This window comes from Thunnus thynnus, chromosome 11, assembly GCF_963924715.1.
Source record: "Thunnus thynnus chromosome 11, fThuThy2.1, whole genome shotgun sequence".
NCBI lineage: Eukaryota > Metazoa > Chordata > Actinopteri > Scombriformes > Scombridae > Thunnus > Thunnus thynnus.
Genome location: NC_089527.1, coordinates 18,809,983 through 18,834,232, shown reverse-complemented (window position 1 = coordinate 18,834,232; position 24,250 = coordinate 18,809,983). Strand labels below are relative to the sequence as shown.

At 38.9% G+C, this 24,250-nt stretch overlaps 1 protein-coding gene and 1 long non-coding RNA gene across 3 annotated transcripts in view; one reads left to right on the top strand and one right to left on the bottom strand.

Moving 5' to 3' along the window:
* LOC137192693 (uncharacterized) overlaps window positions 1-9,419 on the top strand; it is a 13,520-nt gene extending 4,101 nt beyond the window's left edge. The window contains exons 2-3 of the long non-coding RNA XR_010930616.1: window positions 2,818-2,946; window positions 8,932-9,419. This is a non-coding gene — a long non-coding RNA (uncharacterized lncRNA). The remainder of the gene's footprint in view (window positions 1-2,817; window positions 2,947-8,931) is intronic.
* The window catches only part of map3k20a (mitogen-activated protein kinase kinase kinase 20a), a 25,283-nt gene extending 1,033 nt beyond the window's left edge, over window positions 1-24,250 (bottom strand). Inside the window, exons 1-19 of one of the 2 annotated variants that reach the window (XM_067603571.1) lie at window positions 24,020-24,250; window positions 21,644-21,833; window positions 20,906-20,993; window positions 15,233-15,334; window positions 13,879-13,944; window positions 13,735-13,763; window positions 12,762-12,899; window positions 10,430-10,516; window positions 9,637-9,711; window positions 9,428-9,534; window positions 7,157-7,292; window positions 3,485-3,529; window positions 3,364-3,394; window positions 3,110-3,249; window positions 2,914-2,976; window positions 2,734-2,823; window positions 677-793; window positions 413-487; window positions 97-247 (exon numbers count right to left, since the gene is read on the bottom strand). In XM_067603571.1, the coding sequence (XP_067459672.1) occupies window positions 97-247; window positions 413-487; window positions 677-793; window positions 2,734-2,823; window positions 2,914-2,976; window positions 3,110-3,249; window positions 3,364-3,394; window positions 3,485-3,529; window positions 7,157-7,292; window positions 9,428-9,534; window positions 9,637-9,711; window positions 10,430-10,516; window positions 12,762-12,899; window positions 13,735-13,763; window positions 13,879-13,944; window positions 15,233-15,334; window positions 20,906-20,993; window positions 21,644-21,802 (1,699 nt within the window). In that variant the 5' untranslated portion in view covers window positions 21,803-21,833; window positions 24,020-24,250. Of the gene's footprint in view, window positions 1-96; window positions 248-412; window positions 488-676; window positions 794-2,733; window positions 2,824-2,913; window positions 2,977-3,109; window positions 3,250-3,363; window positions 3,395-3,484; window positions 3,530-4,647; window positions 6,234-7,156; window positions 7,293-9,427; window positions 9,535-9,636; window positions 9,712-10,429; window positions 10,517-12,761; window positions 12,900-13,734; window positions 13,764-13,878; window positions 13,945-15,232; window positions 15,335-20,905; window positions 20,994-21,643; window positions 21,834-24,019 lie in introns of those variants that run through there. The other variant, XM_067603572.1, reaches the window with a different exon arrangement.

The window sequence follows — 24,250 nt, the reverse complement described above, 5'->3', positions numbered from 1 at the left end:
TCAACAGCAACCATCTTCATTTAACCAGCAGAGAAAAAACCTGATTGCAACTCTTCATGTCAACCAAGACAAGAATACTATAAACAAGACAATTACCAGAGTTAGACCTGCTCCTGGGGTTCCACTCAATGTCAGCTGGTGCTGTTTCGGTGACCAGCTCCACAGTCTTGATGTCATCTTGTCCACCACTGAGACTCCACGTCACGGAGCAACTGTGTCTAGTAGACTTTGGTGATTTGACGTCATTCTATATTATGAAGTCAAAAGAAAACAAGATATAAGGCTATTTAGCCAAGAAAAATGCTTATTCTCAATGCACAGGGTTTTGTGACTGAAATGGACATAAATTTAAAATGGGTGATGTGTAGATTTGCTTTGTGAGCTGCCTCCCACACCTGCTGAGATGACTCACCTCATAATTGACTGTATAGTCCACCCTCTGGTTCTGTTGTATTCCAACGATCCATTTGTCCATCACAAAAGGTGGCTGCATTGCAATAACATTGGTGCATTAAAAAATCAGACTATGGCAACCACAACAGAATAATCCTATAGTTAAAATGCACCCATTAAAGTCAGACAGTGTTTAGCGTTGATTAAAACATGAAGGAAGAGTACAAATAAAACAATAGGATGCTCTTTGTAGCTTATTCAGGAAACGTGTTTCTGACGACACCTTAGTCATCCGCAGGACTTCCACATCCTGTCGGTTGGCATTAAAGATGACATCTTTGATGTAGGTGACTGCAACGTCATCTCCATCAAGTTCCAAGTACATTTTCCATTTGCAGTCCTTCAAAAAAAAAAAAGTTAATTGTGAGACACTGTAGGTTTTCTGGTAAAAAAAAGTTAGTAATTGCTCTGTTCTGTGTGGAGAACTTGGTTACTTTTGTATATAAACCAACAGCACAACCTAGAGGTAGTTTAATGGCAGTGGCAGGTTAGTGGCCACAAAGCATCATATTGTGGGAAAGGACAGAAATTCTAACATATAAATAGATATAAAAATATGATAAAAATAAATTACAAGGGGTCAAAAAAGGAGTAATAATATCAAATACAATTTGTATACATTATACAAGCAAAGTAAATGCATTGTGAGACACCTTATTTAAAAACAGATCTTAATGGAAATTAATTCTCCTCCTTACTATACAAATGTCCCCTACAGTGCAGTGAGAACTGTGACATTTTATAAAAAATTTTAGCAGAGAGAAAGAAACAAATTGCAGCAATAGCAATTATTTTTAAGCAGACACTCTAAAATTCCTTGTCAAACGTTTGATGTTTTTATTCTTAGCTGAATCCAAGATTAATTTCTTGGAACAGGAGATTGGTTGATTTTAGATGACAAGGTTGAAAACCTTTTTTTTTTCCTCATGCGTTGCTGCACGCGGCACACATCAAATCCTCACTAGGAGGCACAAATCGGAACAATTCCCCAGCCCTCTTCTCCTGCATACTGAATGCTGACGAAGCAGTAATGATTCTGCCAATCCCCAAAAGCCGGCCACGAAGCCACAGGTCACTGCTTAACCACACAGGGTTCATGGCACAGGCCAATCCATTGTGTGGTGATCACAGAGAAAGACATCAGAGGAGTGGCACTAACACACTCGTCTGAGGAGCCTTCGCCCTCTCCTACATCGTCCCCAGGGGCTGGAAACAGCTCAAAAGGGAAGCTCCAGCAAGCCTCTGGCTCAGAAACACACCAGTGGCCCCGCGCTGGCCCTGTGTCGGCCCTGGACGGTCGCACCGGGGCTCCCAGGTCCATGCTAGTCTAATCACTCCAGCAGAAACAATGTCTGGTAATGATGCCTAGGACCCGAGTGCATCTAATGACAACTCATACATAATTCAGCACCTTTCACTTGGCTGCACGGTGATATCCTCATTAGTAGGGAACCCTCAGTGGCTGTCAGATGGTGGCCGCACAATCGCAGGCCCTCATTTTGTCTTTGAGAAGTGCAGCTGCTTCCATGACATCGCCAGCAAAGAGGGGCGAAGAAAAAAAAAATGCAGTGCGGGTTTGTTTTATTTAGTGCAAAAAACCTTCCAGTTTGTAAAAACAAGGCTGACACGGAACCTGACACCAGGCAGGGGAAAATAATTAGCTCTCATTTTCTCAGCCTCCTGTTTCCTTCTCCCTGCTGTGTTTTCTACCCACTAAACCACCACATGTCAGAAGAAATGGGAGGCAATTAGCAGGCTCGTTTCAGCCCTGCCGAACACACTGAAAGAGGACTATTTATGATGGGACAATGAACAGCTGAAAGATTAAATAACGTTTGCCTTTTAAAAAGAAAATGACTTCTGGCTAAATGGGCTATTTTTGATTAAATTCAAACAGCAAGTGAAGAGCCACCCTTTCTCCACAGTTTGAGACCCTAACAAAGGGCTGTGAGCAAGTCGAGGTGGATGTGATACATGGCTGAGAATGAAATGTTTATTTGTCTGCTTTTGTAAATGTCTAGTGATGCCTGCAATGGTCAGTATAACAGCAGTCATCATGAATCCGCAGTACAAACAGCTTTAGTGCGAGAAGCAAAAACATGATTCTGTGCATCTAGAAAGTAATGGTTATTACCAAACCCATTCAAAATGTTAACCATTTATAATCACCCTGATTAAAGTAGATGCATTTATTGAATGATGAGTTATATGAGGTGCTCACAGATGTAGAATATGTTGTTGGAGTCAGTGTCTGTGTGTGTTGTTCAAGTACAAACTTACAGACTCTCCAGTCCCTGGTTTCCAGTGGTACCCAAACACTAGTTCCAGATTTACAGTTTTACTCCCTTCAACCTCTGTTTCCAGCTCATCCTGAGAAGAAAAGGCCCAAATCTGCATTGAAAACCAGAAACAACTCTTCCAAAGGATATAAAGGAAAAAGAAACTTTATAAGCAGTCTACCTTCAACAGCGGTGGGAAGTGGACGAGCCCGAGGTAATCATTAGTTAGCTTTTCAATTTCACTCTGTGAAAGAGGAAATGTAAGACTGACTGTTATTCCAAACATCAATGAGCACAGATTTTATACTATTAATGACAAAGAATTTGTGGATTGTTTATAAGTTGACAGTTGTGGTTAATGGTTAACAAAGCCTTGCCTTAAGGTGCATGATGTGACCTTTAGACCTGACTCCCATTTCCCGCATGTCGTTCTCTGTGAGTAATAACAGAGTCTTTCCGGTGATGTGATTTTCTCTAAACAGGTCGGCATACAGCTGCATGCCACATGCACTCTCCCCTAAGACAGAAAAGGAGAACAACAACATCAGTTCACAAATAAAGAGTCTGAATCTGATAAAGTCTGATTATAGATGATCTTGCATTGTGCTGCCTATAAAGTGAATGAACAAACCTGCACCGAATATTTGCTGCATCCAGAAATACTGAAGGAATAAAACGGTCACATATTAGTTTTTAATAGCAATGTTATTAAAATATGAGTCACTAGGGGCAGTAAATACACTGATACTGACCACATGCTCCTCTGTCCAGGTATAGATGTCAAGAGTGGGCAGCAACTGTATAGACACAAAAGACAAATAGAAGTAGCAGCAATAGAATATGGATGGACACTGATAGCATGTGTGTGTGTGTTCATGACGGACAGATATTAAAGTAAAAAAATCACAAAACTTAAGTAAATGTTATTAAAATGGAAAATAGCCATGTTTTCCATGTTTTTTAAGCCATCACTTTCTTCCAGTTATTGTGCTGTGCGATTAAGACGCCTTGCCTCTAATGGTCTACATCAAACCAAAATGTCCATCTGACTGATCTAACGGGATCTATTTGAATGAAAAATCATTTATAGCTCATTAAATGTAATCAGGCAGAAAGTTATCAGCCAAAATAAAGATTTCATCATTGTGATCGTGAGACTGGTGTGTAATGACAGAAATAATGCCATGTAAAATTGGAGGAATGATGACTAACTGAATGAGTAATCCCTATTCACTGTCTTCTTCCCACGACATCTGATAACAGCTCAGATTATGAACTGAATGCTGGCTTCAATAGACAGTCGCTGCCATACATTTCAGTGCAGCCTCATAAAGCCACTCAGCCCCGCGGCGTTTTCCGCCTCCTCCGGTGCCGCTGTTTGGAAGTAAACAGATTCAGATGCCAAAGTCTCACTGAAGTGACTAAACATCACTCTTCAAGCTGCATATTCTATTTCACAAATTAACTGCTTGCTTCTTTTATTAAAATACATGGCATGGTGTTGACAAAAGGTACCTAAATCTCATATTTTAAAACGGGGGCTGTGTTTTTGTGTTTGTGTGTGTGCTCAAGAAAGAAGCAAGATTTTGAGTTGGGTTTAGTTCACACAATCCTGCCCCCATGTGGACTAAGTGGATGATGGGTAACCAGGCCATGGATACTGGGAGTCACAAAGTGGCAAGAAGTTAATATCACAAAAAGCGGCAAAACAAAATCCCTTGTGAAGAAATATATATTTTACAATTGCATAAAAAATTGTATCAGCCACTTTTTGCTCTGTGTCCTATCAAAAACAGTTTGGTAATAATAATAATAATAATAATACCATATAATTCTCATGAAACATTTGTCCTTTCATCAATATTTGTTCATGTATGGAAAGTAATAAAAACAGTCTAAGATAGACAGAGAAGCAGAGAGTTGAACGATTTATTGACAAACAGTGAAAGATGCAGAAAAATAAGTCACATCATGAAGCTGCTACTTGTATGATTTTTCGATGGAAGCTCATGGAGACAACTAACAAGTGTGGAAGTTGAATGTTTCAGAATGCCCAAAGGGGCTGGATTTTTCACACAGGGAAATGTAAGTGTTGGTAAGAGTCTGCGGTAATTGTTATGTCTAGTCAAGTACGTCTAGGGTGATGACACAAGAGTACAGGCAATGTTTGAATAGGAGTATTAGCTCATGGCAGGAAGCTAACAAGCAACAACACAGCAGTACAGAGGATTACATCCTCATGAGACTGACTAATGATAACAAGCGAAGGGGACAATTTAATGGGCTATGCTCAAGGAAGCATATCCTTCCCCCAGATGAAGCATAATACCTAACTGAACACTCATGCTAATACGATTTTCTCTACTATAAAGTGCAGATCCTGAGGCTAATATTGGTTAGGATTTAAAATGCTGTTTCTATACTGTCTATAGAAAGGAAGTATTTACATTGAAATCTGTATTGTGAATTACTTGGTTAAGCCATGTGCAATTAAAGCCGATTAAAGTGCGACTTCTGATGAAGGCCGCTCGTGCAGAAACATTATTATTAATTATTATAATTATTATTATTTTGGCCTCAGTATTAAGTATTTCTTTTTCAGTAAAAACAAAAAAAACATAAAATGAGGGAATGAAGCTGACAGTCACACAGCAAAGTCCCTCTCCTGCTGTTTTGAACTGGGGTCAGTCAGAGGAAAAAACATGTACTTTCTCATTTCAGTAAGAGACTGCGTTCAACAACTGCACTCCACCACATCCAGTACAAATTGGCCAATCTTAATGTCAGCAAAATGTCACTTCATCATAAAAGCCTGGCCTTCTCCAAGCAACTGGCTCACGTGGCTCTTTCTTCACAGCATGGCACTATACACCCAGTACATTAGGCATACAGTAAATTACATCCATAATATCCATAGGTGGGGGGGTTTCAAATATATTCTGTAATCGTGACAACGTTTCTGTGCCACGTTGAGCTTTTTTCTGAATGGACATCATGGATAAAACTTGTCCAAAGCAGAGGAGATAGTGTGCCAAGATGTTTTCCAGAGACAAAGTAATGAATATTGAAATGACAAAATAATCAACATAACTTAACAAGTAATTCATTAAGAGATAGTTCTTCCACAACACCAATCATGCATTAGTTGAGATCACAGTGATTGACAGATGCACTGAACAGCGGAGCGGCTTATTCACTGTCGTCAGACCAAGTGAGGCGTCCCGTCCCCAGAGTCATGTTGATTTTGTGTCCCTCTCTCACACAGCTGGACTTGGAAGAGTTCTGCTTGGCCTGCATGTTGACCTGCATGCCCGAGTGCAGGACTGGCCTCCCAGAGTCCGGGGAAAACATGTCCTCAAAGCCTTTCATAAAGGATCGCAGATTCACGTCCTCGTTACCGGAGGCTGAGATCTGACATGACATCTGTGAACTGTTTGACTCCTCCGTCTTAGACTGATAGAATGACTTAGCGCTTATCTTTTTTGTCACGGGTAAGAAGAGCTGAGAGGCAGAGACAGGTGGAGAGAGGGGAAAAGAGGGGTAAATATAAAAGAAGAAAGGATAGAAAAGCAATCAGTTTCAAACACCACAGAATAAAGTGTAAAATAAGAAAAGTGGATCATTTTGAACCCAACCCGAGATGTATTTAGAAAGCTAGATGGTAAAGAGAGCTACCAGAACAGAACAGCAGAGGAAAGAGGATAAGAGAAGAAGGAAAATACAGGAAACGATTTCAGTGTACTTGATTCAACGGTTTTGTTAGATTAAAGAAATGGTGCGATGCTGTGACAGCTTCTACAATATCTATACTGCATACCGCTGTGGCAATCGGTCACACGTAATTCAACAAAACGACTGCATATCATTCACAGAAACACATGTGAAAACAACGGACAAAAGAACATAGACTACGTAGCTGTGTGTGATGTCAGGGATGGTGTACACTGGTGGCGTACACACAACCTTCTGTGCATGCAGAAAATAAAATTGGGAGAATTCAGAGCCGTGAACTGCAGGTCAGAAACCGGACGCGCACAATTCAATATGAATTCTCGTGAGGAATGCAGCATTCACTGTGCATCATGATGCAAATGATTTTGGCAAGCATGTACTACACTGCACATGAAAGTAGTGCTGCCAATAATATTTACTACACATAATTTTCTCATAATGTGCTTCCCCTTTCCTTCTCATTCCACGCTTTTTATTTCTATTTCACTGCTTTCCCATTTCCACTTCACCCCAGAAAAGGATAAGGGAGAATTCTGTCTTTCTCTTAACGGGAGTGAAGAAGAAACACACATAACGTGAATTAAAAAAAAAAAAAAAGTGAGGTGCTGCTGTGACCACTTGACAGCGGGGTGGCTGTTGTGCCCCGAGGGTGAAGGTGAACCAAAGTGAAGAGGGGATGATGAGGAACTCACCGGGCTGTCAGACTGTTCAATGAGTTTGCGCTCCCACATCTTTAGACGCCGCTCTCTCTCCTTCAGCTCCTGCTCTTTAGTGCTCAGGTCTCTCTCCAGCTTCTTAAGTCTCTCGAGTGTCGCTTCAATCTCACACCTACACGGCGACAGAACAATGTCAACAAGTCACCAAATATCTCCACATTACTGGGATACAGTACATGAGATACTCTTGTGAAAAGACCAAAACCAACAATGTGTTAGTCCGTCTCTCAACACTTTCTGACTTCTCTACCCTGTTTGTAATACTCAGCACCGAGCCGAATGTTTCTATTGAAGATGTAAAACTTTAAAATCAAGTCAGAAATATATATTGCAAATCTACAATGTAAAAGTGTGGCTCTCTGTTGTGTTTTTTTCATTTTTGAGCAACAATGGAGGCACAGAGGAATAAACTAAATCAGACTACACAGACAATACTTTTTTAGCAAGACCAATTCATTGTCTCTTTCCTCCAGTTAAAAAAATAGAATATTATCAGACTTAAAAACAAGTGGCACAGCTAGAGTGCTGAGACAGTAACCACTGACACACAATACAGCATAAAAAACTCTTCTGTAAACAACCCAGTGATGCCCTGCAGTTAGAAGGTGATTAGATGCTTTGGATGCTCAGAACTGGACAATGTCTCGCGTTCATGCTGCGGAAGTTTGTTTTGCCCAGCAGGTGGGGCTGCACAGTGTGTCGAGGAAATCCACGCTGAGCTTCAGGCTCAACAAAAACTTTGTTCTCACACTCTCTTTTCACAAACCCACGTAATCCAGGCAGGAAAGCCCATTCTTACTGCTCCCAGTTCTCCCGGTTTCCTCCACCCTGACGCTTCCCACCTCAATACAATTTCCACTCTTGTTCCATTTCCCTAATAATTTGTTCTCTTGCTTCCCAGTTTCCTGACAGACTTTCTCGGCATTTCGTACCTCCCTGCCTCCTGCAACTTTTTCATACGTCAGACACGTTTATACTTCTGCAAACACACTCGAAATAAATAAACAAATTCTCTTTTTTTTCAACTCATCTTTCAAGGCTGTGTCTAAACTAATTCAGAGTGTAACACGAGACTTCTGTTTAGTTTTACAGATTTGATACTCATCTAATAGGACTCAATTTACATTTACCATCTTTACCAAGTAATTAACTGACATAAAACAAGATATTAACAAAGAGGCATTTTTGAGTATTGTTCAATGTAAAGAGACTGGATTTGACATGAAACTATGACTATGAGGTTAAAGTTGTGACTCTCAGCTTTTTTTTGAGGGTGTTTATCTACATCAGATGAACTACGTAGGAAGTTTCCTTTTCATACCGTACATACCACATAAGGGTAACAAGGGCTAACGATTGCTTCACTGCACACCCAATATGGATGTGAAAACTCTAACAAACATTCTTAAAACTTAACTTCCAACTCTTTAACCTCATAGTTACTGGCCAATTACCGGTGGCTCAAGGTAAGCCAAAATCATGAATAACAGTGTCCTAACACCTACTGCCTGCGCTGTATTCTGTATCTATTCCTGGGTAATGCACATCAGCTAACTGAGCAAAATAATAACAAGCACAACAAATCTCTCTGCTCCAGTCAACATAACACCTTGTTGCCCTTTCTGGTGCTCCAAGCACCCACAAGCCTCTCCTCTTTCCACCATCAGCCAACTAAGATGATAGCATCCAACCTCTTGGGATAAAACAAACGTGCCTATCTGTGTCACACATTCTCCGTTTCTGTTTTCCAGCACTGAGATTCACTCCAACCTGCTTCACCTGCAGATGGCTGCCTGGACATGATGCCACCAGCTCAACTTCTGAGGAAAAACCTCAGAGCACAGACAAGCCCCGCCGAGAGGCAGACAGAGAATAAAGTAGCAGCTGAGACTCAGGCTGTGCTGAACATCACCAAACCTCCAGCTGCTCATACAGCCCAATTAAACACTTCTACTTGAAAAAGATGGTGATTATTTTTAGGGCCTTATGGGTAAAGAGAGGAAGTATATCCAGATGGATGATTCTTTGGAGGTTTTTATGCCTTTATGTAGCTATCAGTGTAATTATTAAAGATCTATATGCACGATCTCAACTCCTTTTTTGTATTTCACAGCCCCCATCAGCAACATTTCCACATCATTCTTTGAAAACAGTTGCACATTTCCTTAGGCTGAGGCAGTATATTGGTGGAAAAAAAGAGAGTTATAAGTACATTTACTTGGCCTGTAGAATGGCTGATCACATTACCTCCATTCAGCCTTGTTATGAAGAAAAGAGTTGCACTGTTCAGGAAGTTGGGTGTCATTAGACATGGACTCCAAAGTGGAGAGGATCTGCTTGAACATTGGCCTTTCCTAAATTGGCAGAAAAAAAAACATTTGCTCTGTATCTGATTCCAGTGAAAACATACATATGTTGTTCAGTTGCATGCTAATGTAACTTAGTGGATCACTCACTTTTGGTTCGGTTGCCCAACACTTTTTCATGAGCTCAGCAAAGCTGGCAGGACAGCCACTGGGGATGGTCAACCTCTGAAACAAACACAGAATCAGTTGTCAGGATGAAGGAGTGCTGATTTAATGGAATAGTTCGACATTTTGACTACACTTATTGACTTTCTTGTTGAGCGTTAGATCAGAGGATCGATATGAAGCTACAGCCAGCAGCCACTTAGCTTAGCTTAGCATTAAGAGTGAAAACAGGTGGAAACAGCTAGCCTGGCTCTGTCCTGGTGTCTCAGGTGCTTGCCTTGAAGTCACTACGCCTGGCCAGGAAATAGTCCCACACATGACTGTCCATAGAGCTGTAACTTACCATTTTTATACTTCAGTTTTTGTACGACATCAACAAACAAGAAGTAACTTGTCAAATACTGACCTTTATAGGTGCTTGTGGGCGTATTGTTATTGTTGGCGTTTTTGTTGCGTTTGGACAGAGCTAAGCTAGCTGCTTACCTCTGTTTCCAGTCTTTATGCTAAGCTAAGCTAACAGGCTGCTTACTGTAGCTTCATATTTATCCCATAAAAATTAAAGTGTTTCTCCTCTGCAAGAAAGTGAATAAGTGTATTTCCCAAAGTGTTGAACTATTTCTTTAACTTTCAACAAGATAATTCACACCTATGACCCCAACAGGGACATAGACTTGAATCAAGTACTTTAAGGTAAATTGCACAGTTAGGAACTGTTCCTGACAGTATATACGTCAAGGGTCAATACTGTAAATATACATGTAATCACACCGTAGAATACCTCATTTTTCTCCACTACAAGCCAGGCCACTTGTAAGCCTTCAAGGCCTTTGAAGGGTATCTCACGGGTGAGCATTTCCCAAAGCACCTGTAACAGAAGTCATGAGCTATGGGTAGTAAACAAACAACATTGAAATACTGTGAAATGTTATGCATACATGTATATGTATGCACTGCCAGCACACAAAACAGCCAGTAATCGGTTGTTTTGCTCGACTGTGTGGTAGGCTTTCACATAAAAAAAGTAGAAATACATAAATACCACTGAGCAGGTAAGTATGTTTTACCTGTTTATACAGTATGTGTATCCATATAAACATTAAAAACACTTGTCTGTCTCTCCCAGAAACCAAATGCAACATAAAAAATAGAGGAAATGATTCATTTTAGATTTCTAACACCCATTAAAAGACTGAAATGACGTACAATAACAGTACCCCCTTGATAAATTACGTTCTTTTCATTTGGCATTCAGCAGTGTCAGAAATAACAACCTGCGTTTACATCTCAAAAATATGAGATCATGAAAAGGTGGAGGAGAGACATTTTTTAAACACGCTAGACTCCTGCAGTATATGTGAACCATCTCTTTGTGTTTCTTCACTTGCCAGCTGCTTCTCATTACATGTATACACTTTACTGTAGAAATCAACTCCCCAGAAATGTGTTCGAGGGGGAAACTGCACACTTAAAATTGCAATCATTTTGCAGTACACCTGACATAAAAAGCACTTATGATTGCAATAACTTATATTGTATTGATTGCAATAACTTGTTGACTTGTAAAATCCCAGATAGATCTGAGGAAACGTAATCCAAAGGATTTTGTTAATACCTTAGAATTTCACATCAATACTTGAACTCTTGAATAACAGGGGCTGCAACATTAAAGTAAGCTAAAGGGGAACTGAAAATGGTTTCCATTTTGAAACAAATCTTCCAAATGTCTTGAGACAGAAAAAGACAGTTTCTAAGAAGCTGTACTCCTGCAAAGATCAAAATTCCTACTACGGTCCACTTTAGCAGAGAAAGAAATGCAGAAATGAAATTATCAGTGGGACTGCCAGATGTTTTTTTTTTTAGCCATGAGTGACTTTAGTGCAATTTCTTTAAATATATTTGATTCAGTTAAAGAAGAGTTGAGTTTTAAGACTGAAATAAAAAGCATTCTTGTCTGTCAGATATTTTCTTTAAAAGCAGAAAAGCATTTTACAAATGGGTTCAAACTCGGTCAACTCAGGCTGTGAGTCTCATTGTTCTTTATTTAATGACACTATTTGTCGAACAATTGAAGATGAATTGACAGAAATCAACCAGCATGTATAAAACTTAGACTTAAGAATAAGAAAATTATCAGAAAAAGAACTTTGCTGCAAAGTCTGTGTGTGATTCTTAACTAACTCCTAACTGCAGCGACTTCTACTGTAAGTGTTTTGAAGGACTACAATTATGCCTACCCACAATACCCTCTTTCATGCACTAAATCAGCCAGTAGCAGGACTCCAGATGTTAGAGGTCAGGGCTGCATCACATCAGTCTTCACAACTTCATGCACACGTCATGATTAACCACTCATCATTCACTGTATCCAACATTTTAAATGCTTCAGTATATTGCGAGAAGGAAGCTTATAAAAGATATGACCCTATGATAATTTTATATATTGACAATATCAGATATGCTACTAGGAATATTATTCATATATGTAAACTCTTCAATGAGTTAAAGAAGAGTATATTAACCATTTGAAAGACAAACTTGCAGTGTTTTATTGCCTTCTCTCACAGAAAGTTTTCAGTCTGTTTCACCTCTGATCAGCTGTGGTTAGAAGTGGGCTCTATTGCACTTGTAACCACATCCAGCAGTGAGTGCTAACAACACCCTGGATTACACCTCTACATCACTGCAGCAAGGTGAGACTTTCACAACCAGAGGTCAGAATAAAACTATAATAACAGGGAGTGTTTAGTTGCTCTTTAAGTGATAACCAAATATGTAATTTCTAGGTTTGTTTCTCTTTAAAAGACTTCAGATTTCTTGCATTTCACAGCCCGGCCAGTGTAAGTATTTCACTTTTTATAATTTATATCTGTGTATGTTTAATGTGTACATTGGGAAAAACTGATTTATTTATGCTGAACCATATGAATTGGAGGTTATTGTGGCTATTTGGGACAGACCTTAGGGTCATTGTTGGAAAGTCTGTGTCCTCTGCCTCTGTTCATCTAATGCAGCTGAAGATGAACACTTAGGAATGTTTATGCATTGCTCTTAAATGAAAAAAACCTGCATCAGATTTGCAACTATCCCTTCTTTTCTTTCTTGACACTCACCACACCATAGGAGAAGGTGTCACAGGTCTCAGACACAGGCAAGCTCTGGATCACCTCCGGAGCCATCCAGGGAAATGTGCCCACCAAGGACATGTGTGTTGTGTGGGTTAGAAACTTGGATGCTCCGAAATCACAGATCTGAAGTGATAAAAAACAGGGATGAGACAAATGTTGCAACTAAATAAAAATCCATAGCCACCTGTGATTGATGGACTTACTTATTATTGTATGTAATACATAAAAAAACTATGGAAGCTTGGATAATTTGCAAGTGTGCATGTAAATGCTACAGATGTGGGTGTTTACTGTATTATAATCACATAATTTCCATTTTTTGAGTTTTTCACAGGTAAATTCAAGTTGGCACACTTTGCTCTTGATTCATTTCAGAAAATGTTACTCTCCAGTAGCCTACTGGTTAAGATTATACCACATGACTGCAACGTCCGTGGCTCAATTCCAGCTGTGGACCTTTGTTGCATATGTTGCCTGTCTCCCTGCACTTTCAAATTGTCAAATAAATTAAAAAAAAAAAAATCTAAAAAAATGATAAAACATGCACCCTAGAGTTTGGATGTTCCTGAAGGGACTTCAAAAATCCTGCTTGATGTTTGGAGATTCTAAGGAGTTTTCCATAATATACCTCCTCTTTTTTAAACCTTTGATGTTGATAGTCCCATTTTGTCATGAGTTTTTGTTAAATCTCCTCTCTCTTGGCCTCATCCACCATCTAAGACACACCAGTAATGCTGTCAGGGGATTCTTGTACATGCTAAGTTAGTCACTGCCCTCTTGTGTCTATATCCTGTAGGTAGATAACATACCAGTATATTTCATGCACATATTCTTTTAAAGTTCTGAGTTGAAATTTTCAGCTAACACAGCTTTTTCAGCAACATTTTCAGCTTCACAGATCTGGTTCATCGTGCAGCATTATGAATCTGAGATAAAACTCTACACATTAAAAACCTACCTTGAGAACTTTGTCTGCAGCTAAAACAACTGGAAGAGAAAATAGTATTTCAAATGTCAGTAAAAGTTGGCATTCTGTTCAGTAATATGTAGCATTCATATAAAAACTAATTCGTATGTATTTTGGAAACAGTAAATTTGTCACCATTTCTGGACTTCAGGTCTCTGTGGATCACCTTAACTGGGGCCTCTGAATGTAAGTAGTGCATTCCTGAAGGGGGAATAAAAAGAAGTTATTCCAGTGGAAACATACACACATTTCTTATCTGTTTCATACACTTCAAACACTCATTAGGTTTTTAAGGGCTCTGATTATTCACAAGATATCAATATTGTAGATCACAATATGTTATGAGTCTTACAGAAACTGTCTTTGACAAGACTGCTTGTGATTACTTTAGATATTATCTTCAAAACTGAAATTCTTAACATCAATACAGTCGTTCCTCAGAGTTCAATCTTACGTCTTGTCCTGTTTACGGTCTGCATTAATACCTAGGGTTATGTCAGCTAATCATTCTCAACATATGCATGCAGTTCATAATGTACAAATGCAGACATAATTTAACTTAACTAACTTAAATTTTAATTTAAAATATGGTAAATGTAATTTTCTGTTACAATTAGACCCTGTCTAATACATCAGCCGGGTTGATATTATCGGCTGATTAGATTGGCGGGTTATTAAAGATATATACAACAAGAACTTGCAGTACAGAAATACATTAAAAGATATGTTTGAGGTGATTTATAAAAGGTGTCATAATTACATAGTTTGTCCACCAGAGAGCTCTGACAAGTTTATTTTTTTAACCTGTAAAGTGTCCTGCTCAGCACACATCTGGGTCACACTTCTTTTCTAACTATTTTAAAGGATCCTTAGTTAGATGAAAAGATCAGCACCACTCTTGCATCGATTTACAATTCAAAGCTGAAGTCAGGATGCGATTAGTTTAGCTTAGCTTAGTAAGGCTGGAAGCAGGTGGAAACCGCTAGCCTGGCTCTGTTCAGAGATAACAGAATCTGCCTTCCGACATCTCTAAAGCTCACGACAAAAATGTCAACTTGTGGTTTTATGTGGGGTTTTCTTGGGTGTGAACAGTAACTTCCTGAAGTCTATTCTGGTCACCTGACAATTATTATGACTGTAATGACTCGTTTACTTAGTTAGTAAGCTTTAGAGGTGCTGGTAAGTGGATTTTTTTTTTAGATATAAGAGTGGTACAGATCTTCATCTAACTCTCAACAAGAAAGCAAAAAATCTCAAACTATTTCTTTAAAAGAACAAATATTGGTCTATACATCATCAGCCTCGACAATCCAGTATCAGTCAGGCTATACTGTAGTTGCAAAAATGTTTTATCTTTGAACCAACTGTTACCTGTTGTACCATAAAAAGGTGAGCTTGCTCTCAGTGACTTACCTTTATACAAACAATGTTAATTTGATAAGATCTCTTCACTAATATAATCAAAGAGATAAACTAATGTCAATTTTACCTCGAGCAATCTCCGCAGCCCAGGTCATAATCTGCCCCATGTCCATTTCCTCACTCTCATTGCTGGACAGGTAATCATACAGTGATCCACCGCTTGCATACTCTGTGGAGAAACATGATTAAGTTGAATGACACTAAAATATAAAAAAAAATTGTGACTGTAAACTGCCTTACAGTCACAAAACTGTTCTCCTGAGGGTGTTGCATGAAACACATGAGTGCAGTATGTGGGAGCATTACGTGAAAACAATTGAAGACTGAAATTGTGCCAGACGACTCCTGGAGGCCAGTTGACAGTGTCTTGTTTACAGATTGCTGCTGTCACTGACCTGTCACTGTGGATGAGCTCAATTTATCATAATGTAACTGTGAACACACTGAGGCCCCCACTACTCCCTCAGAAACCCAAAAGACAAGTTGTCAAATCCCGCTTTGTTTTAAAAAGTATAAACCTGACATTAGTGAACCTTATGGACCTTGACAATCATGTATCTTTTAGTAAAATCCCCATCACGAGACTACCAAGACATAGAGATAAAGCTTTGATAAAGCCTTTCTGAATGAAAGACATACAGAGTAGGCAAACATTTCTATGTGTAGACTATCCTATAAAGTTAAATGATCGGATAAAAATAAAGCAGCACCAGCTAAAACAGCAGGAAACATCTGTTTGTGCATAATTACCCAATCAGGGTAATGTAAACATGCACAGACACCAGGATAGGAGTTTAATTAACACACACATTAACACTGTTATGAATGAGTCTATACTTTGTTTTTTTCAAGCTTGTTTTGTAGATACAATAAAGTTCAGCTCACTTCACACGTATGAGCAAGCGAAGACCTGTCTGTTTCTGTACTTTGGACCTGAATACGTTCACCCACATTCCATAGATAATATGACTACTGGGCTGGTCTGATGTAAAACTGCACTTTCATTTTAGTCTCAGAGTGAATAACTTCTAAAGTCACACAGGAGTTTTAATTGTCTTGTGTGAAACAGCCTTGCAGGGTGTGTCAGAGTTTAATGTACTTTTGTTCCAAATTAATAACTAACCTTCATTCATTAGGTTTATGAGGCTGCTGAGTGACAGCAGTAATTGTTGAGCTCTTGCTGGTCAACAGACAAAAAAAAAGGTCTCTAAAATAAGATGTAGGTGTTGGCTGTTAGAAAGAGGCGACTGCCCAGCTTGATGCTGTACTGTATGTCAACAAACAGAAAATTTATAACAGAGTAGATGAATGTTGGACATTGTCAGGATGGCCATAAACACTGTCCTGTATGTTCTGCTGTGATAAATATAGACACCAATTGGTTCCTTGACAACAAAAGCTTTCTGTTTCACAGCAGCAAAATACTGCAGCGGCTGCTAGGTTGTCATGTATTGTATTTATTTTTATCGGGACAGTGTACAGTTTTTAACATAAATGATGCACTGCACCAGAGTTAGCTCAAAGCTAATTTACATCTGCAGTCCCCCACAATCAAAGAATACAAACAGCACAACAACAAACAGTACAAAGCAAAAAACACACAGAACACATTATACAAAATACAAAGCTACACACAATAGCACATTACATACACCCGCAATGGCAACTAGAAATTAATAATGTCAACTAATAATATTAAAAGCAATACTACCTGCGTTATTGAGAAGAACATAGAAGAGACATGCTTTTTGCACAGTGTTCAGGTGCACTTCTGCTAGTGCTGCTCTAAAACTGCAACACAAGTGCAGACACTGAGTGCAGATTTGATCTGACAGTTTAATACTCTCGGTGTCGGTCCAAACGAAGAGAGATCTGCTCCTGTTGTGTCAGCTGATTCACAGCTCGAGAATATGCAGAGGTGCAAAAGTTTTGACCATAACCAGTAAGAAGTCTCACATAGTCTCATAAAGTTGTGTGAAGGTAAGATGATGACAACTATACACACACTGACAGAGCTTCTATAAATAAATCACCCAATCATACCAAATTAACTCTCTCTCACTCTTATGTTGTTGCAACTATTGAGTTGTTGTTGAATCTGTTAGCGTGGTGCTTTAAACGATATCAGCAATTTTTCAGCTTTTCTTAAAACAACAGTCAGGTGCCCAAATGAACATTGAAACAGGGTTTTCTTGCTGTAATCATTCCTCCTGTTCATACTAACTATTAAAAGATGCCTCCCTAATATGCTTTGAATGTAAGAGACAGGGGCCAAAATCCACTCATTCTTCTGTGCAAAAAATGTGTTCAAACATTTTTCTGAAGCTAATATGAGGCTTCAGCTGTCTACATCTGTCAAATCAAGTAGATATCTTCCAGTTGCAGTCCACTCCAAGTTGCAGCCTTTTCTGTACCAATATCCCTCTTTTTGTTACTTTTCCTCCACTGCAGCTCAACACGGAAACACTGTCCAAGGAGAAAGAATTCTGCACTAAAAAGGCTTCAACTTTCAAAGATTACCACTTGATTCAACTAATTTGGACATCTGAAGCATCATGTAAGCTTCAAATAAACTTTTAAATACATGTTTGCACAAAATGAGGATTGTACATTTTGTCCCTCATCATTTACATTGAAGGCGCTTTAGGGAAGAGATCTTCTGATGATCCGTATGAGCAGGAAAAATGATTACAGCATGTATAACCAAATTTTCCATCACGGGAAAATAAAGATTAACCTGACTTGAATTGACCTGACATGTTTTCCACTGCTGTCTTATTTACTGTAAGCTAATAATTTGAGCACTCCATTTAACTTGTTTGGGATCCATCACAGTGAAGATTATGCCCACTGCGAGTTTTGTTAGTTATATAACTGTTGTGTAGTAATGTGGTGCAAAAATCAGGCTGTGCATTCAACTGCAATACCATACAATGACAGCTTAACTTGATAACTGAACATAATCGTAGACATCATGTTCACTGTGATGGCTTTTTTTAAATACACTTCATGGTTCTCTATTTACAGTCAACAGCCTTATCCTCACTTTAGCCCCTCCTTCTCCACCCCCAGTCCCTCCTACATGACCCTCCAGGGCTCCCAGATCACAGGAGTTTAAGATGAACTGAAGAAAAACATAAATCCAGGTAAAAGCAGATACATGCAAATAAGTATATCAACTACATATATGAGTAAATGGGGTTTTTTTCAATCAATTTATCTTTTAAATTCTGGGAGAATTTGTACTCTACAGTATATGAATGTATGTAACAGAACAAACCATGAGCTTCTGCATAAATGTTTCCCAAACATACTGATATAGTAATATAAATTCAGTTTATACCATATTCTCTCAATACAATTCTGAGATTTGATAGTGTTGTTTTACTTATGTACATTGAGAACTTTAAGCAGTTGTATCGTAGTACTTTACACACCTTTAGTTGTTTGTCTAAGAGAGATGCTCTTCCAATTTCTGATTACATACAGTTCTTGTTCCTGTAGAGTTTGAATGCACTTTTTGCAAAGTTCTTTAGACAAAAGCGTCTGCACATGAATGTTATGTAAAATGTTATGTTTTATTGTTCAAGGACATTGGGTCTGCACATTAGAAAAACAGCAACACCCCTGATTATGGCAAAGGAACAAATCGCAGTTTTTTTCTATATTAGGTTACAAGTCATAAACATTTGACTTACTGAGGACAGATGTGACCTTGTGAGGCTTATATTTATTGTTTTCAGTGACCAAAGGAACAAAGAAGATCTTGTCAGCTGCACTATGAGACGCTTTGTATTGTCTACATGATGAAAGGAGGTGATACTCCCCTTTCAGGATGTGAGTCTGGGCTGTTACATTTTTACTGACTGTTTTCCTTTAAGAGAAGGCAATCTTTGTAGCGATGTAGACAAGACATTAAAAATATATGACCTGGGGGTAGTCACTAGGTTTGTCAAACATGCAGTAATCAATGTCCAAGATGTTTAATAATGTCGCAGTCAAACAGAAACTGTATTTCTTCATATATGACAAGAGGCTCAGAAGTTCAGCCTCTGATGTAGAGTAAATATATTAAGAGCCTTTAACGCAGCTCCACATCTAAATGTAGCTTTTTGTACTAAACTGCTGCTCTAGGGCCGCCTCGTGGACATATAGCTGGTGATGCTCTGTTTGTTGTTTCAATATAAACTGCTTCTTTTGTTTGGCTTTTCAGCAAGACCGTTTTAAGTTGTACTACTGCAAATAAAGTCTCAACAGCAAATAGTGTTGAAACAGTTGGTCAATTTTTTGATTAGTTGATCAGCAGAAATTTTATTTTGATAACTGATTAAATGTTTAATTCATTTATCAAACAAAAATGTCAAACATTTGATGTTTCTAGCTTCTCAAATGTCTTTTTGCTTCATATCAGTGTAAACTGAATATATTTGGGTTTGGACTGTCGGGGACACCCAGTATCTTGAGTTCCACCATTTACAGACATCATGTAGACGAAACTATTAGCAGATTATAACAGATTTATCGATAAAGTAATTGTTAATATATACAATTAATCAATTAATGAATTAGTCAATTGACAGAAAATTTACCGATTTTATCGATAACCCCTTACTAACCCCTTCCAAGCATGTAGGAGAACCTACAGTGGCTGCAAAACTCATGAAAAATGTGAAAGGCCCTCTCTAGAGCCAGTGTTCGGTTTGTCCATTATGGGCTACTGTAGAAACATGGCGGTGCAACATGGCAGCCTCCATGGAAGGGCACCCGCTCCCTATGTAGATATAAAGGGCTCAGATATAAAGATATAAAGGGCTGAATCTTATTTTCAGGTGATTATACACTAATTAAAACATACTTATGAATATTATATTCCATTTCTGCCGAGTCCGTTCCGCTAGACGCCACTAAATTCTACAAACTGCACCTTTAAAATTATTTCTTAAAATTATTGTAAATTTAATAATTTGGAGGTTTTGGACTGTTTGTTGAATAAAACAAGACATTGGATGATGTTACTTAGAGCTCCAGGATATTGTGATCATCATTTTACATTGTTTTACGATGTTTGATACCAAATGAGGAATCTATTAATCGAAAACAATTGTTAGTTGCAGCCCTAGTTATCTGTGTAGTAACGTAGCAATAACTTGTGATTTGGAGTACCATCTGGACAGCAGACAGTATGTCGGTACAAATTAAGATAAGCGTCAACATTCCTTTACTTCCAACACTTCCCAGTTCATCAACAAAAGGAAACAAACAACAAACGAACAAACAAACATTTTGACCAAATAATCCGGTTGATAGTCTAAAATCCAAATGCAGATGTTTATCATTACAGTATATAGCAGAGATCAACACTATTACAATGAGAAACTCATATTAAATCTCCACAGGACGACCTCTACTCTCCTGCATGATGAAAGTTTATCCAGAGGCATCAAGGCCTTCTTGTTTTCTGAAGTTTACTGCTGCTTTAGAGGCTGCTTTGCTCCTCTCAGCTTCTAACCTAGACACAAAAAAACAGGGGCACACAACTACGTACTGCATCAATGTGTGCACTTCCTGAACCTTCTGTCATTCACTAATGCTTCCATAGAAACCTCTGAACCATTCAGTGTTGAGCAAACCGTGCAACTGGCGCAAACAGATTTCAGCTGCTGCGTTTTCCAACATGATGTGATCCAGTAGATCTGCTTTATGCTGTTTAATAATGAGATATAATTTTTAAAAAACTTACCAGTGACAATCCCATAGTTGGGAGCCTCAACAATGGCGCCATAAAACTGGATGATGTTACGGTGGCTGAGGACGCTGAGGATTTCAGCCTGAGCAAGAAGACAACATAAAAGGTTTCTATACAAAAGTCTGCGAATCAGTGTATAAAGAAAAAACAGAGTGTACAGTATGTAAAGTAATTAAAGTAAGTACTGGCCGAGAAAGATCATTGTGAAACCAGAAAGAACAGAAACCCGACAAAACCAATTCATTTAACTGTAGCCAAACACTATAATTAAATGAACAATTGCTTCAAGTGTGAAAGGATTACATTATTATTTTCAGTGAACAATCATCTCTCCAACACTTGAGTGAAATTGAATGGATATCTGTGATCTTTTAGACTTTCATAGAAGAAACGATGAATAATTTTCTGAACATCCCATCACAAGGCCAACAAATGTAATACAATTTCCCTGAAAACATTTCAAAGATAATTATTTTTTTGTCTTTAAGATAATGAGCCCGTGCTTTGAAAGAAGTTTCAAGAACAGTGTGTGTTGTAACTGGGCCAAATACATCCTCTCATTTGGCAATAATGTTTCTTTTGCAGCACAATCCTCAGAGTGGGGGAGTATAATGACCATGAGTGATGAGTACAGAAGTCACCACATCCTGTTAAATGGGGTAGCAATTAAAGTGATTACTATACTGACAATTAAAAAAGTATATGAAAAGCCCAAGCAATTATGACTCCTACCTCGTTCTCAATCTTGAGCAGTTTTTTCACCGCCACCTCTTTGTCCTGGGAGATCCACCTGGCTCGGTACACACTCCCAAAGCTACCGCCGCCGCAGTTCTCGTAGAAGAGGATGTCATCGAACTTGATTTGCACGAAGGAGGCGCTATGAGACGACATCTCATAATGACACTCAGCACCGACTCAGCTTCTGGAGGATCACAAGGGAGGGAAGAAGTCTGGTTTGCTCAACAAAGGTAAAAGAAACTCCTGTGGTGCGAGACACTTCAAAGATTGAGAGGTTAGACGGGACTCCAGCGTGACCCGAAAAGAAGCTGCTGTGCCATTAGCTGATTCTGCATGCGGTGTCAGTGTAATATGCCCGGTTTGACCGTCATCTGTCGCTTTGTCTACTCCACACACAGTCCTCATCATCAGTACCAGTAAGCAATGAGCTCAGGGTCCAGACTCTGCTTGTATAAGGACGATGGCATGCCTGGTATGCTGTGATCATGCAGCCAAAGTCACAGACTATTCCAGCACAGCCTACTGTGTTCAGTACAAGTAAGGCCACATGTAGAGAGAGAGAGAAGCACAAGTGTCATAGCAGAAAAAAGTGTGTGATGTTAACTGTCTGTTTTAAGACCAAAACCTGGAAAACCCCCTTCATATTATCTTTATCTGTCACCTTCAAAAGTGGCTCTTCCTATCTGCATAAAGGCCACATATGCAGTATTTATGTGAGCCAGGGTTAGAAATATAACGCTTCCACACAGATTGATTATGCCATCCTTTCTGTTTGTCCGTAACAGCATAAAAGCATCTTGTAAAGAAGTAATTCCATCATTACAGGAAATTGTAGCTCTGTTATTGTTCATTTACAGCTGAGCAATTACGGCTTTTAAAAGGCTGTTACCTGGGTCTTCATTGGGATTGCTATCCATCCCAGCGGGAAATGCCTCCATTGTCACAGAGGGGAGCCATTGCTTTCTGCTGATTTACTTGTATTCATGCTATACTTAGCCTCACACCAATCTGCTCAGTGGACCAGCCCCCACAGTATTGTCTGTCCACTCAAGACGCCAGGGTTACTGGGATATGGTAGCACTCCTCCCTGCCAGTTCTCGCTTAATAGCAAACACTGCAACAATAAGGGCCTGATAGCCATATGTCAAACCGCAGGTAGTTACTGTGATCAAAACTAAATGAAAAATTAATTACACAAAGCGGTGACCTGCCAGCTTCCATTTCACATCTTCACAGTCAGCAGCGTGGTAATATCCAAAAACAGGGCTATCACATGTTGATGCACAATCTTAAACACTAACCATTGAATTTACAGCGTATGAGAAATGTATTTTGAAATCTGGGTTGCTTAGATCAGTGGTTCTCATAGTGGGGTCTGGGGACCCCCAGGGGTCCTTGAGAGGGTTCCAGGGGGTCCTCAGTAAAAAGGGGAATAATTGATTATCATTATAATTCCATCCATGATAGGGCTGGGTGATATGGACAAAATAAAATATCACAATGTTTTTGAGCAACTACCTCAATATCGATATTGTGAGAATATCATAGGGATGATTATTTTGCTTTCACAAAACACAATGAGATTTCTGATAAATAATCATCAGTAATGTGGATATAATGACCAAGTAGGCAAAGGCAAATAATAGAACAGCTGGAACAGTCTGGTAAGTTCAGAAAATTACCTCACTTTACTGTAATAAAGCCTATAAAACCAGGAAAAGACAACACTCATGCCATATCACCATATTATGATATCCAAAATCTAAGACGATATCTAGTCTCATATCACAATATAGATATAATATCAATATATTGCCCAGCCCTAATCCATAAGTAACACAATGACGGAATGTATGACTATTTTGTCCATGGGTTTCACACATTTTCTGTAATAAAACATCTATAAGCAAAAATCTTATCAGGTGAGGACCCTTGGACATAATCTTATCAAATGGGGGTCTAATTTTTGTCAGTTTAGGGGTCCTTAAAAAAGCTTGAGGACCACTGTCTTATATAACTGGGGATATAATGCATTATGAACATTTAACAAGATTTTACCATGAAAAGGCATAAAGCAGAGTTCACTACAAGATTAGGGCTAAAAATATCATTAGATTATGTCTAAGCGACCCTTGAGAAATACACAGTTTTCTCTGTGTGATCGTAAGAAACCTTAAAACAACAGTAAACCAACAAACATCCTGTTTAGTCTGAACCAAATGCATCCTTGTAAAATCAACAGGAAGTGAGTATGACTATAAGAGAAACTTTTCATGCACCATAGACTATGTACGCTGTACATATGGATGCCACTAAAGCTACCAGCACGCACTTAACTTTGACTCTCAGTCACATTACCAACATACATACCGACATTAAATGTGAGGTTTCCGGCTTCAAAGCGGGCCGTGGGTGCAGGTTACACCGCGCAAGAGATAAACTTACAATGAGAAAAACTGATAAATTTTGAGTTCCGGAAAATCTCGTGATGTTTTCGATTTCTTCACTGAGTTCACGGTGGTTTTACTGGTTGCACAACTTGTTCTTACAGCCGCCTGAGTAGTTTTACCAGTGAACTGGCCTCTGTCCAGCCACGATCCT